The 14,784-nt window shown below is 34.7% G+C and overlaps 4 protein-coding genes across 4 annotated transcripts; all 4 read right to left on the reverse strand.

Moving 5' to 3' along the window:
• Positions 1 to 3,135: 3,135 nt before the first annotated feature.
• Positions 3,136 to 4,717, reverse strand: LOC135139948 (zinc finger protein 90-like). Its single transcript, XM_064070313.1, has 2 exons — positions 4,627 to 4,717; positions 3,136 to 4,289 (listed from the first exon to the last, which is right to left on the reverse strand). Exons 1-2 carry the CDS (start codon positions 4,715 to 4,717, stop codon positions 3,136 to 3,138), a joined length of 1,245 nt encoding a protein of 414 aa, XP_063926383.1.
• Positions 4,718 to 5,002: 285 nt separating this feature from the next.
• On the reverse strand, positions 5,003 to 6,461 carry LOC135140164 (uncharacterized). Its single transcript, XM_064070592.1, has 4 exons — positions 6,182 to 6,461; positions 5,923 to 6,061; positions 5,430 to 5,863; positions 5,003 to 5,308 (listed from the first exon to the last, which is right to left on the reverse strand). The coding sequence occupies exons 1-4, from the start codon at positions 6,335 to 6,337 to the stop codon at positions 5,030 to 5,032; spliced, it is 1,008 nt and encodes a 335-aa protein (XP_063926662.1). The 5' UTR covers positions 6,338 to 6,461; the 3' UTR covers positions 5,003 to 5,029.
• Positions 6,462 to 9,685: 3,224 nt separating this feature from the next.
• Positions 9,686 to 11,690, reverse strand: LOC135140002 (zinc finger protein 99-like). The gene is made up of 2 exons (XM_064070377.1): positions 11,605 to 11,690; positions 9,686 to 11,552 (listed from the first exon to the last, which is right to left on the reverse strand). Exon 2 carries the CDS (start codon positions 11,505 to 11,507, stop codon positions 10,020 to 10,022), a length of 1,488 nt encoding a protein of 495 aa, XP_063926447.1. The 5' UTR covers positions 11,508 to 11,552; positions 11,605 to 11,690; the 3' UTR covers positions 9,686 to 10,019.
• Positions 11,691 to 12,338: 648 nt separating this feature from the next.
• On the reverse strand, positions 12,339 to 14,482 carry LOC135139998 (zinc finger protein 711-like). The gene is made up of 2 exons (XM_064070373.1): positions 14,393 to 14,482; positions 12,339 to 14,340 (listed from the first exon to the last, which is right to left on the reverse strand). The coding sequence occupies exon 2, from the start codon at positions 14,293 to 14,295 to the stop codon at positions 12,994 to 12,996; it is 1,302 nt and encodes a 433-aa protein (XP_063926443.1). The 5' UTR covers positions 14,296 to 14,340; positions 14,393 to 14,482; the 3' UTR covers positions 12,339 to 12,993.
• Between the last annotated feature and the right edge of the window lie 302 nt (positions 14,483 to 14,784).

Here is a 14,784-nt window from a genome sequence, read left to right on the forward strand (position 1 = left end):
TTGATTGCATTTAATCGTAAAAATATCGCTTTTATGTATCCACCCATGCTTGCAGACTTCTGTTGGTGTCTTCAGAGGGATACTGCGAGATCTGGCTACAATAGGAATGTCAATCTTTCAAAAAAAAAGACCTTTTTCAATAAAAAATAAAGTTTTGTTTTATTAATTTTGTATGATTTCAAAAAATTCAATAAACGCTTTTCATTTTGAAACCTGATGTGATACGATTCTTTCAAGTATAATCCTCAATTGAGTTTGAGGTAAGAAATTTTAACTACATACTGTGCATTCTGTGAATTTTATTTTTTTTTAATTTGTTGCATAGTGTAATTAGTCAATATTTTCTAATTACCCCCTCGGCTTACGACGAATAAAAAAAATCATCAGAATTGAGACAGGATTGGTGGGCGGGGCTTATATTTCGCCTGTTTTGTGGGCAGGGCTTATATTTTACCTGTTTTTTCTTAATATAGCCTTCTTTTCCCAACAGGAAACCTAAAACATTTTTTGCAACTGTGGGGCGAAGCCTAATTGCAAAATAGATATTTCTTTATACAAATTTTCCATTTTAAACATGTTTTAAATTTCATGTTGTGAAAAGAAATCTACACCATATTAAAACAAAAAGGCTGTTACAGTCGCAAACTCGTGGTTAGGTCTCGACTACTGGGCCAAGTCGACAGCGTCACGTCATCTCGCCAGCTCGACAGAGAACCGCGCACTCCGCTTCTGCTACGTGTTTCGGTGTTATTTAACCTCAATTCCATTTAAATGTTGAATTTCTATAACTCTGACATTAAACTACAACTGAACAAGTGTTAAAGTTACAAAAAGAGCAATAAACAACCTTTAAATTTGCCCTACACTCTCGTGAAATTTTTAAACAAAAAGAATTCTTATCTGAGATTAATAAGATTGAACGGACAATTTATATGATGGAAGCATTAATCAACAAAATATTTACAAAACAAAAAAAAACCTTAGATCATATAACAAATAGATACCAATATTCAAACTGAAAGCTGTGACTAGACATGAAGCTGTCTGTTGTCGTTTTCTACGTCAAGGGGAATAGTATAATGCTTTCCTTGTGTGATCACCACATCTTCATCTTTGTTATATGCATTTCATCTGTATATGTCTGTTTCACTTCCATCCTTATAACACACCAGCGCAACAAATCGCTTTTGACAGATGTTTCTTCTAACCTCTCTTTCGAGTTGTTGTACAAAAAACAATTTTAGAATTTAGAACAAAGATCCTATTTTAAGTGATGTAATCATAAAGGATCACAATTGCTGCCTAATAATTTACTATTCATTTCGATATCTACTGTGAATTATTTATAAAATCAAGCTGTCAACATCTTGCGTGCGAAGTTAGTTCAGACATACTTCCTAAAATTTAGGCGCGCAAAATTCAAATAGTGATCAGGCAAGCATAGCTTCATTGTAATCCCTCCATGCACAAGCGAGATGTGTGACAGGAGGATGTCGTCACAGGCTCTCCTAGGGAAAGAACACGGCGTGGTGGTATCTATTTATTATATGATCTAAGAAAAAAACTAGCAAATATTCATAAATACAAAAGAACTGGTGTGAAAGAAAACTTGTGCAGACAAAAATTTACGTGAGGTTAGAAACTGCAGAGCATGAAAATTTACGTTCAATTTAATTTATACAACAAGAAAATTACTAAAGTTAAAATTGTGAGATAAAGAAAAATTGCAAAGCTAACAAATTTACATGAGGTTAATATTTTATGTCCATTAGAGTTATCGGTTAATTTTTAAAAGTGAACTTATTCAGCTGCATTGTCATCGTTTTACATTTCCCCAAACACATAAAAAAAATAGGCAATCTGGAGGTTCAAAATGGCATCGGACGAACGCGTCGTTAAAAAAATGAGTCAAAAATATGTCTCCTAGAAATGTGATCTATCCTCTGACGCTGTACAAATAATGGTCTAAATCCAAGGAATAAAATGCACGTCCCCCATGACCCACAATGTTAAATTATGCCACACTTTATCAACGATTCAAACAAATAATTTACATTATGTTAAATTATGCCTTGATCCAAGTGATTGGTTACTTAAAACCATTAGCTATGAGAGTTTATAACGTGAACTGTCCCAGCTTATCCCAGACAAAACACATGATAAATAAACAACACAAAATGTTTCAGGCGTTGCGAGGAAAGCTCCTCCGTGATGTAATTATCCACGTTGCGAGAAAACTGTCTCGGTGATATGGCTTTCTACGTTGCAAGAAAGATATCTCAGTGATGTGATGATGATAATAACGATGATAACTGTCTAAAGGGAAAAATTTATAATCCCTCGTACCTCAGTTCACGATGTTATGAATTCTACCACACTTTTACGATCTTTTCTCAGAGTGGGGTAACGTTAGGTTAATTTAACTGCCGTAAATAAACTATTAACAATCTTGTGTAAGGAATTAAGAAGTGTTATAATGTAACACTTAAGTAAGAGCATCCAGAAACTTACTCATAACTTTGTAAAGAAAGGGTGTTATCCTGACTAAGTGAATTTCATGAAATCTCGTAGTTGCTCTATATAAATAAATTCCCGATTGTTAAGCTGTGTTAGAACTAGTTAACGATTAAACTCCCAACATGCACGGTGCATTTACAAATAATAAAACAAATTTACACAACGTGTTAGCGTTGGTCGAAAAATTCACTTATTTTAGCTTGGAAAAAACCGCAAGAATTAACTACTACAAAAATAGTAAATATATTTCTAGTGCTTAAAAATAAATATAAAACTTCTATTAATTTGAGAGAATGACTTATTACATTACGTTTTTAATGACAACACCTCATCATTTCATTTCTATATATTAATTTTTTTGTTTTAATTGCATTCATAAGATCACTTCTTGCACGTTGATTATATCAATAACGTATTAACTTTACTGGAACGTTATCAATGAGTGCGAGTTATATGTTTTTCTAGAGGGCCGCTATAACGTGACTTAAATTCACACTGATCACACTGAAACTTCTTAACACCTCGATGTATCAGGCGTCTGTGTTCCCTCAAAGAGCATTTATTTTTATATTTAAATGGACATTTCTCACACTGATACCACTCAGCTTCAGTGTCAGATCAATGTTTACTATTTATATGGTCTTTTAAACACTGCGAATAATTCGCCTTATAATCACATTGATCACACTGATACTTGTTAACACTTGGATGTTTCAAACTCATGTGGAGTCTCCAAGACGTTTTATTTTTATATTTAGCTGGACATTCTTCACACCGGTACCACTCAGCTTCAGTGTCACTTAAATGTTTGCTATTTATATGGTCTTTTAAACGTTGCGATGTACCTGCATTATAACCACATTGATCACACCTATACCTGTCCCCACTCAGATGTTTATCGTGCATGTGGTCTCTCAAAGACGATTTAGTTTTATATTTAACTGGACATTTTTCACACTGGTACCACTCAACCTCAGTGTCACTTAAATGTTTGCAATTTATATGGTCTTTTAAACTTTGCAATCTACCTGACTTAAAATCACATTGTTCACACTGATACTTTCCACGGAATCCTTCATGCTGCATGCGCACGTGACAGCTTAAACCTCCATTAGTTTTATATTTTTGAGGACATTTTGTACACTGGTACCACTTAACTTCACTGCCCTTTGAGTGTTTAGTGTTTATATGCTCTGCTACTTCGAACGAACTTCGTGATTTATATGTACAGTGATCACAACGATATTTCTTACCATCTTTATGTATATCATTTATGTGTTTTAACAAGGTCAACCTGGTTTTAGCTTTGTATGGACATTGTTCACATTGATGCCACTGAATCTTGTCCTCGTCCAAGTGTATGCTAATTGTGTGTCTTCTCAAGCGGTCCATATGTTTAAAAGTGCGCGAACACTTTTTACATTGGAATGGTTTATTTTCATCGTGCACATTTGTCATGTGTAGTCTTATTCCCTGTTTATATTTGGTTTTGTGGGGGCATTTATCACAATAATACCACTGGGTTTTATCACCCAAATGGTTGTGTTTTATATGTGCTCTTAATCGATCTAACGTTATTGTCACATATGAACAATGATTACACTTCTGCCATTTGATGTCGTTTTTGTCTGTGTGTTTGGCGTAGACATGCTTCTTTAAATTCGATTTGTTTTTCGTCCTGTAAGTACATTTTTCACAGAGGTACCAGCAAACTTCATGCAAATGATTTTCAGTTGTGTGTAACTTTAAATTGGTTGCTAGTGGCTGAGCATCTTGACAAACAATAGTGTGCTGAAGAAGTTTAATCGAGGTATAAGTTTCGAAATCGCAATTTTTACAACTGTAATTGTGAATTATGTAATTAATATCTGTCGGGAGCTTGTTTTTTCCACTTGGGTGGCACTCCTTTATGTGTTTCTTCAAAGTGACAATAAAATCTGTCTGGAAGTTGCAGTCATGACAGCAATAAGTTTCTACATTGTCATCACAGCTGAAATGCATCATTAAAGAATGGTTGCGTTTGGTATGATGTTCCATAAAGAACGATGATGTTGTGAAGTAGGGACACGGCTGTAGAATAGATAGGTTGAGTATCTTTCATTCATTCACGTTCCGGTAGGTGGAATAATTTCTTTCCGTACCAGTTGGCCATGACGCGCGTTAGAGTCCCTGTAGAGAGAGTACCGCAAACCTCCGCCATTTTAACTCCATTACGACGCGCCAACTTTAAACGGAGCATGTTGATGGGTTGTATGAATAATAAATTCTTGTAGAATAAAAATTTTTAGAATAAATTTAAAACGAAGGGCATTTTTTGAATCGAAACGAAGTACTATTTCCCAATTTTATTCATATCATCCAGTTCATGCTATTTTAATTTGGATTTTTAATGATAGGACAAGAATTTAGGTAAACAAACGAAAGGACAATCGCTGAAAATATTGAAATCTTTTATTGCATTTTGTTTGCCAAAACACGCATCGCAATACTTTTACTACTTCTAATATTAACACTATTGGTAACAATTTTTTTCCAAAACAGCATCAGCACAATATGAATTAGCTGTAAATTCATACTGCACAACTTGTTTCCATCTCGTTGTCATGCCTCCTAGCATGAATACCAAGGCATGTGTCGCCAGTTCGTTGGAGCTGTCCCGATTACCTGATAATGGCATTGTGGGCCTTCCTACTATTTTTTTTAGACTGTTGTCGTATTGGAGTCCAGGTTGTATCGCCATTTCATCTAGCAACAGTACTGCCTGCGTCTCTATTGGTTTAAATGTCCGGACCTACAACAAACATTAAAACCATTAGAAATAGATAACCAACAGAAAAGGAGACATGTTGAAATTGGACAATGTGGATTGGCACTGTTTCACATGACACCCTTTATTTTAATCAGATATTTACTTTTACAGCCAGGAGGTTAAACATATCTTCTAAAACACCACCACCAAATTTTATACCTCTAATCCGATGCTGTAATGTTCGGATACTGGGGTATGGCAAGTTCTGTCTTTTCACTTCCTCATATCCTTTGGCCCCACAGGCCATATATAAGCGAAGTGCCTTATTTATTGACTCATCAGACCATTCCACACCTCTGTGGCCTCCCATTTCAAGATAATGTACTTGGTCCTCACTAAACGCTTTTTTAAAATTTCCTTTGAGATTGTTAATTTTCTTCTCCAATTGCCGAATTTTGTGTTGTGCAGCTTGCAGTTCATTCTTCAGACGTTGAAATTGTAAATTAGTTACAAAATTTAAATCTCCTGCTGTGGACTCAGCTGTATTTGGACTTTTTTGCGTAGAGTTTTCCAGTTCATTGTTTACATCTTCAGTAACTATAGAATAAACCAAGTTAAAAAAAAACCTATTTTTGAATGTTTAATAAGAAACTTACCCAAAGGTCCTTCTGTGTCTATCGAATAAATCTGGGCACTTTCTGGAATTTTACATTTCAAGGTGGGAACAGCATTCCACTTCAACAGCCTTCGGCCATCTGTTCTCTGCGTTTCAAACTGTGTTTCTTCAAAATGAGCCTTTAACAATAATTACATGTTACCCAGTATTATGAACAACCTCAACCTCATCGAAAATAAAAAATTGGGAACACCTGGTTACATAACCTCAATACGTTCAATTCTAAACAAAATACTCACCTCACAAACACTTGCTCTTGCGGGCAAATTTTTTCTATTGATGAATTTTATCCAAGCATTCTTCCTGTTAGCACTTTTTTTTCCACTCGGCAAACTAAAAAGTCGAAAACCTTTTTCACTCCTATTGTTACAGTTGGCGATACAACAACCCGGCATTGTTCACTTATAAAATCCCACTTTATATAATATATACAGATATTTACACGCACTATACACACATTCCAGCTCTTGTTTTTGTTCAAAAAAAAAAACAACAATCAAAACTAACGTTATTTCAGCTGATGCCGAGCCGCCATTTTACCTCCAAGGTAGTGAGTAAAGCAATTGCGGTACTCTCTCTACAGGGACTCTAACGCGCGTTATCGAATGGGTCCCTCTTACGGTATTTAGAGGCATTAACTTTTGCCACATCAAAAGGACACGATTTTACCGACATAAATGACAACTTTGACATTTAATCAAAGCATTTAATAATAATTTTTATGTTAAACGTTCAATCTTTTGGAAGCGTCTTTGACCATTGTTTACACTAGCTACTATGCGACTTCTCTGAAACCGTTTTTGCAGAACCCTCATACAACGCCCCTGCCCTGATCGCGTTCCTACTCTTCAAATGTTATGAGAAATGTTTGTACAACATTTGAAGGTTAGGTAGGAACGTGATCAGGGGTGTTGTATGAGGTTTTTGTGGGGGCGGATTCGGCAAAATCGCGGTGGCTAATGTAATCAATTACCGAAAAGTTCTTAACCAGTACATTGTCAACTTGTTTTTCGAAGGAATCTGTGTTTATCTGGTCATCGCACATGCTTGTTTAATGATTGTTTACATGAAACAATAGTGCTAGAAATATCGAACAAACCTGCGGTTGCCGAGGTTTGTTATGTATAAAATGTACGTTTCTCTCTGAGTTGGCGATCTCGTTAAACCAATTTAAACAGTAATTTCTATCATAATACATCAACTAGAAGTAGAATGACAGTTTTGGCAGCCTGTCAGTTGTCAATTTGCCATTGCAGTATTGCAGTAGTGGAAAATTTCATTCATAAAGATGTTAGTGTGTAATCGTAATTCACAGATGGCGAAACGATCTAAAGCGCGCCAAAGCCGCCTAGGACCCCCAAATTTTATTCCACCAAATTTCCCTTAGTGTACCAACCTTATATTCTACAGCCGTGAGTAGGGACAAATCTGGCATTTCTGAACAATATTAGATAAAGATTTCATGTTGTAAAACTTTTCAGAGTGGGTCTACGTCGACATCTGGTTAATCTGTAGACATAAATCTGTACCTTTCAACATGTAGATTATTTTTCCATACCATGTTTTTTAATAACCATTCTTGATTGTGCAAGCGACTTTACAAATCAGGATTTTTAGGTTAGGTAAATTTTATAGGTTAAATTGGACTGAGTGCGTTCAGATTTTTTTGTAAACATCGTGATTGAAGCATTCACATCTAGAGGTCCGAACCCAAACATCTCAAGAGAATGTCTATTTTCCGAAAATAACCTAATTACAACTATAAACTTGTCTCAAATTTTACGTGATATGCTTGATGTTGCATATACAGGTTGTTCATTATTATTTGTTCGCGCCTGACAATTTTTCATAGGCAATATATTATACAACTCAGAGACGACTTCGTCCAATTTAATTTTTTTTTGAATAAGCAATCATAGCAATCACAGAAAAAGATGACAAAGATGTCAATGCGAAATAATGACAAAATTGAAAAAATTAACACTCAATTTATTAATGGTTCAGAATACAACGAAAACGAATTTATAATAAAAGTTCAAAATGCTTGCAAAATTTCTACGAATTCTATCTAACGTATCGGGAGTTATAGATCTGCATGACAATAAATGTTGCGTAACAACGGTCGGAAACTCGTGGTTAGGTCTCGACTACTGGGCAAAGTCGACAGCGTCACGTTATCCCGACAGTCCCTGACTTCTATTTAAGACCTGCATCTTTTGTGCAGATATTGCGGCCGCCAGCGCGACAGGGAACCGCGCACTCCGCGTCTGCTACGTGTTTCGTATTATTTAACCTCAATTCCATTTAAATGTTGAATTTCTATAACTCTGACATTAAACTACAACTGAACAAGTATTAAAGTTTCAAAAAGAGCAATAAACAACATTTAAATTCACCCTAATCTCTCGTGAAACTTTTAAACAGCAAAGAATTCTTATCTGAGATTAATAAAATTGAACGGACAATTTATATGATGGAAGAATTAATCAACAAAATATTTACAAAACAATAAAAACTAGCAAATACAAAAGAACTGGTGTGAAAGAAAACTTGTGCAGACAAAAATTTACGTGAGGTTAGAAACTGCAGAGCATGAAAATTTACGTTCAATTTAAGTTATACAACAAGAAAATTACTAAAGTTAAAATTGTGAGATAAAGAAAAATTGCAAAGCTAACAATTTTACATGAGGTTAATATTTTATGTCGATTAGAGTTATCGGTTAATTTTTAAAAGTGAACTTATTCAGCTGCATTGTCATCGTTTTACATTTCCTAAACACATAAATATGGCAGGCAATCTGGAGGTTCAAAATGGCATCGGACGAACGCGTCGTTAAAAAAACGAGTCAAAAATATGTCTCCTAGAAATGTGATCTATCCTCTGACGCTGTACAAATAATGGTCTAAATCCAAGGAATAAAATGCACGTCCCCCATGACTCACAATGTTAAATTATGCCACACTTTATCAACGATTCAAACAAACAATTTACATTACGTTAAATTATGTCTTGATCCAAGTGATTGGTTACTTTAAACTATTAGCTATGAGAGTTTATAACGTGAACTGTCCCAGCTTATCCCAGACAAAACACATGATAAATAAACAACACAAAATGTTTCAGGCGTTGCGAGGAAAGCTCCTCGGTGATGTAATTATCCACGTTGCGAGAAAATTATCTCGGTGATATAGCTTTCTACGTTGCGAGAAAGATATCTCGGTGATGTGATGATGATAATAACGATGATAACTATCTAAAGGGAAAAATTATAATCCTTCGTACCTCAGTTCACGATATTATGAATTCTACCACACTTTCACGGTCTTTTCACAGAATGGGGCAACGTTATGTTAATTTAACTGCCGTAAATAAACTATTAACAATCTTGTTTGAGAAATTAAGAAGTGTTATAATGTAACACTTAAGTAAAACCATCCAGAAACTTATTCATAACTTTTTAAACAAAGGGTGTTATCCTGACTAAGTGAATTTCATGAAATCTCGTAGTAAATGCTCCATATAAATAAATTCCCGATTGTTAAGCTGTATTTGAACTAGTTAACGATTAAACTCCCAACATGCACGGTGCATTTACAAATAATAACACAAATTTACACAACGTGTTAGCGTTGGTCGAAAAATTCACTTATTTTCGTTTGGAAAAAAACGCAAGAATTAACTACTACAAAAATAGTAAATATATTTCTAGTGCTTAAAAATAAATATAAAACTTCTATTAATTTGAGAGAATGACTTATTACATTACGTTTTTAATAACAACACCTCATCATTTCATTTCTATATATTAATTTTTTTGTTTTAATTGCATTCATAAGATCACTTCTTGCACGTTAATTATATCAATAACGTATTAACTTTACTGGAACGTTATCAATGAGTGCGAGTTATATGTTTTTCTAGAGGGCCGCTATAACGTGACTTAAATTCACACTGATCACACTGAAACTTCTTAACACCTCGATGTATCAGGCGTCTGTGTTCCCTCAAAGAGCATTTATTTTTATATTTAAATGGACATTTCTCACACTGATACCACTCAGCTTCAGTGTCAGATCAATGTTTACTATTTATATGGTCTTTTAAACACTGCGTATAATTCGCCTTATAATCACATTGATCACACTGATACTTGTTACCACTTGGATGTTTCAAATTCATGTGGTGTCTCCAAGACGTCTTATTTTTATATTTAGCTGGACATTCTTCACACCGGTACCACTCAACTTCAGTGTTACTTAAATGTTTGCTATTTATATGGTCTTTTAAACGTTGCGATTTACGTGCATTATAACCACACTGATCACACCGATACCTGTCCCCACTGAGATGTTTCTCGTGCATGTGGTCTCTCAAAGACGATTTAGTTTTATATTTAACTGGACATTTTTCACACTGGTACCACTCAACCTCAGTGTCACTTAAATGTTTGCAATTTATATGGTCTTTTAAACTTTGCAAACTAGATGACTTAAAATCACATTGTTCACACTGATACTTTCCACGGAATCCTTCATGCTGCATGCGCACGTGACAGCTTAAACCTGCTTTAGTTTTATATTTTTGAAGACATTTTGTACACTGGTACCACTTAACTTCACTGCCCTGTGAATGTTTAGTGTTTATATGCTCTGCTACTTCGAACGAAGTACGTCCTTTATATGTACAGTGATCACAACGATATTTCTTACCATCTTTATGTATATCATTTATGTGTTTTAACAAGGTCGACCTGGTTTTAGCTTTGTATGGACATTGTTCACATTGATGCCACTGAATCTTGTCCTCGTCCAAGTGTATGTTAATTGTGTGTCTTCTCAAGCGGTCCATATGTTTAAAAGTGCGCGAACACTTTTTACATTGGAACGGTTTATTTTCATCGTGCACATTTGTCATGTGTAGTCTTATTCCATGTTTGTATTTGGTTTTATGCGGGCATTTATCACAATAATACCACTGGGTTTTATCACCCAAATGTTTGTGCTTTATATGTGTTCTTAATCGATCTAAGATTATTGTCACATATGAACAATGATTACACTTGTGCCATTTGATGTCGTTTTTGTCTGTGTGTTTGGCGTAGACATGCTTCCTTAAATTTGATTTGTCTTTGGCCCTGTAAGTACATTTTTGACAGGGGTACCAGCAAACTCCTTGCAAATGTTTTCTAGTTGTGTGTAATTTTAAACTGGTTGTTAGTGGCTGAGCATCTTGACAAGCTATAGTGTGCTGAAGAAGTTTAAGTGAGGTATAAGTTTCGAAATCGCAATTTTTACAACTATAACTTTGAATACTGTAACTGGTATCTAGCTGGAGGTTGTTTTTTTCACTTGGGTGACACTCTTTAATGTGTTTCTTCAAAGTGATAATAAAATCTGTCTGGAAGTTGCAGTTGTGACAGCAGTAAGTTTCTACATTGTCATCACAGCTGAAATGTATCATTAAAGAATGGTTGCGTTTGGCATGATTTTCCATTAAACGCGGTAATGTTGTGAAGTAGGGACAAGTCTGGCATTTCTGAACCATAGTAGACAAAGATTTCATGTTATGAAACTTTTCAAAGGGGGTTCACGTCGATACCTGGTTAATCTGTAGACATAAAGAGCTATAACCTTTTAACATAGAGAATATTTTTTCATACCATGTTTTTTAATAACCATTCTTAATATCGATTAGATTGTGAAGGCGACTTTCCAAATCGAGATTTTTAGGTTAGGTAAATTTTATAGGTTAAATAGGAATGAGTGCGTTCAGATTTTTTTCTACCAGCATTGTCATTGAAGCATTTAAGGGTCCAAACCCAAACATTTCTAGAAAAATAACTATTATCCGAAAATACCCTAATTATAACTGTAAAGCCGTCTCAAATTTTACGTGATATTGTGCATCTAGTTTTCTACGGCAATGCTCAACAAGAGTTGCAGTTTCGTTAACGCACTCTGTTTTTGTCAGCATATGCAACCAAAAATACACAAAATAAATAGGAATGAATTGTTACAATATGTTTTTATTAAGTACAATATCTTATCATTTTACGTCTACATATTCCTAATCGTACTGACCACCGAACTGTTTAACGTCCATTTTTCAGTGCATTGATAAGGACACTTCTCGCACTGATACATCTTAACTCCACTGGGATCTTATTTTATTAATAATAATGCACAACGATTAATGACAACTGATTGTTATGGTTATTACATTATTACCTATACAAGTTGCAAACAAAGTTATTTGATTATGATTTTCTAGTCATCACTCGTTAATTATAATATGTAAAATATATAGGTACCATATTTTCAGCAAGAGTCATAATTAAGTTGTTGGTAGAGACCCTAAATATATATCTTATTTAGGGTCTCTAGTTGTTGGTAGTTCGTGACGCACTCTGTTATAGTCAACACCTAACCAAATATAATAATAATAATAATAATAATACATAACATGTTTTTAATGGAGATTTCTACAAAAATAGTAAATATGTTTCTAGTACTTAAAAATAAATATAAAAGTTATATTAATTTGAAAGAATCAAGTATTACATTACGTTTTTAATAACAACACCTCATCATTTCATTTCTACATATTCATAACCATACTGATCCACTCAATCTCGTTATCAAAAAAATGAATGTTTTGTAAACGTTTGTTTCAATTTGCATTCATAAGGTCACTTCTCGCAAGTTAGTTATATCAACGTATTAACTTTACTCCGACGTTGTCAATGTGTGTTACTTATATGTTTTTTTAGAGTTAATATAACGTGACTTAAATTCACACTCTGAAACTTCTAACACTTTGATGTATCAAGTGCATGGGAGGAGCAAACATGCAAAATGAGTTCAGTCGTGTCCAGGTATTTTAGAGGTGACTTAAATTCATTGGCAAGCTCGGAATCACGCTAAACGTTATTTTCAAAAAGCAGTCCAAATATAAGCCAATGCAACAAAATGAGTTAAATCCATCATATTGCATATAACTTTACCGAAATTAGGTCGTATTGTCTACTAGGTACGATCTTTACAACAGCTTAGTCAAAAGGAGGAAGTGATTTTAAAGCTAAGAACATTTTTACGTTTAGCTCAGAAACATTCAAAGTGTCTTCAACTCGATTTGCATGTTTGCTCTTCACGTGGTGTCTCCAAGACGCTTTAATTTTATATTTAGCTGGACATTCTTCACACCGGTACCACTCAGCTTCAGTGTCACTTAAATGTTTGCTACCCTTATGGTCTCTTAAAGTTTGTGTACTTGTTGTCTTAAAATTACATTGATCGCACTGATACTTTCCAGAGAATTCTCCATGCTCCATGCGCCGGTGGCGCCTTAAACCTGAGTAGGTTTTATATTTATGTGGACATTTTGTGCACTGATACCACTTGACTTCACTGCCCTGTGAATGTATAGCGTTCATATGCTCTTTTAGTGTGAACGAACTACGTGATTTATATGTACAGTGATCACAACGATATTTCTTAACGTCTTGATGTACAACACTTATGTGTCGTAACAAGTTAGACCTGACTTTAGCTTTGTATGGACATTGTTCACACTGCTGCCACTGAATCTCGTTCTCGTCCAGGTGTTTGTTAATTGTGTGTCTTTTCAAGGAGTCCCTATTTTTAAAAGTGCGCGGGCACTTATCACATTCAACTCGTTTATTTTCATTGTGTACATATCTCATGTGGTTTTTTATTGAAGTCTTATATTTGCTTTTGTGCGGGCATTTATCACAGTGATACCACTGGGTTTCATCACCCAAATGTGTGCGCTTTGTATGTGATTTTAACTGTTCTACGGTTTTTGCCACATATGAACAATGATCACACTTGTGCCATTTGATGAACTTTTCGTCTAAGTGTTTGGTGTAGATATGTTTCCTTAAATAAGCTTTTGATTTGGTCTTGAAAGTGCATTTTCTACATGGATACCAGTAAATATTTTGCGGATCTTTTCCAGTTGTGTGTGATTTTAAACTGGTGGTTGGTTGCTGAGGATCTTCACAAGCTGTACTGTGGTGAAGAAGTTTAATTGAAGTATAAGTTTCGAAATCGCAATTTATGCAACTGTAGTTTTGAATAGTGTAATTGATATTTGGCTGGAGGTTGTTTCTTCCACTTGGGTGACACTCTTTAATGTGTTTCTTCAAAGTGACAATAAAATCTGTCTGGAAGTTGCAGTCATGACAGCGATAAGTTTCTACATTGTCATCACAGCTGAAATGTATCATTAAAGAATGGTTGCGTTTGGCATGATTTTCCATTAAACGCGGTAATGTTGTGAAGTAGGGACAAGTCTGGCATTTCTGGACAATACTAGACACAGATTTCATGTTGTAAAACTTTTCAGAGTGGGTCCACGTCGATATCTGGTTAATCTGTAGACATAAAGAGCTGTAACCTTTTAACTAGTAGATTATTTTTTCATACCTTGTTTTTAAATAAGTCTTCTTAATGTGGATTAGATCGCAAAAGTGACTTTAAGTACACATCGGGATTTATAGGTTAAATAAATTTTATAGGTTAATTTGGAAGGAGTGCGTTCAGATTTTTTTCTACCAACATATTTAAAAAAAATGGTTTTTTGCAGTTTCGAAAAGACAGACCCGATCTTTCTTTGGACTAAGTAACTAGGAGGGTCTCGAACATATTTTCTGTAATGTAAAAATACGCTGTAAAATATTTTTTAATTTTTTTTCTCATAGGTGGGAACATCAACTGTGGCGAAAATTTTATCAACAGGGGAGCAAAATTTAAAAACATCACTATCTGGCAAGCGAAAACCAACGGATTTATTTACAAATTATATGTTTCGGAAAGAC

This window comes from Zophobas morio, unplaced genomic scaffold, assembly GCF_036711695.1.
Source record: "Zophobas morio isolate AGI-343-1 ecotype UQ-CSIRO unplaced genomic scaffold, CSIRO_AGI_Zmor_V1 ptg000038l, whole genome shotgun sequence".
NCBI classification, from domain to species: domain Eukaryota; kingdom Metazoa; phylum Arthropoda; class Insecta; order Coleoptera; family Tenebrionidae; genus Zophobas; species Zophobas morio.

Bases quoted from the DNA above. Each gene is read 5' to 3' on its own strand.
- LOC135139948 (XM_064070313.1), bottom strand. From the start codon at position 4,717: ATGGCGGAGGTTTGCGGTACTCTCTCTACAGGGACTCTAACGCGCGTC. The intron at 4,290-4,626 runs GTGAATGAATGA...TTGTTTGTCAAG, and splicing joins ATTATTCCACCTACCGGAAC to ATGCTCAGCCACTAGCAACC.
- LOC135140002 (XM_064070377.1), bottom strand. From the start codon at position 11,507: ATGAAATCTTTGTCTACTATGGTTCAGAAATGCCAGACTTGTCCCTAC.
- LOC135140164 (XM_064070592.1), bottom strand. From the start codon at position 6,337: ATGCCGGGTTGTTGTATCGCCAACTGTAACAATAGGAGTGAAAAAGGT. The intron at 6,062-6,181 runs GTGAGTATTTTG...TTATTGTTAAAG, and splicing joins CAAGAGCAAGTGTTTGTGAG to GCTCATTTTGAAGAAACACA. The intron at 5,864-5,922 runs GTAAGTTTCTTA...TTTATTCTATAG, and splicing joins AGACACAGAAGGACCTTTGG to TTACTGAAGATGTAAACAAT.
- LOC135139998 (XM_064070373.1), bottom strand. From the start codon at position 14,295: ATGAAATCTGTGTCTAGTATTGTCCAGAAATGCCAGACTTGTCCCTAC.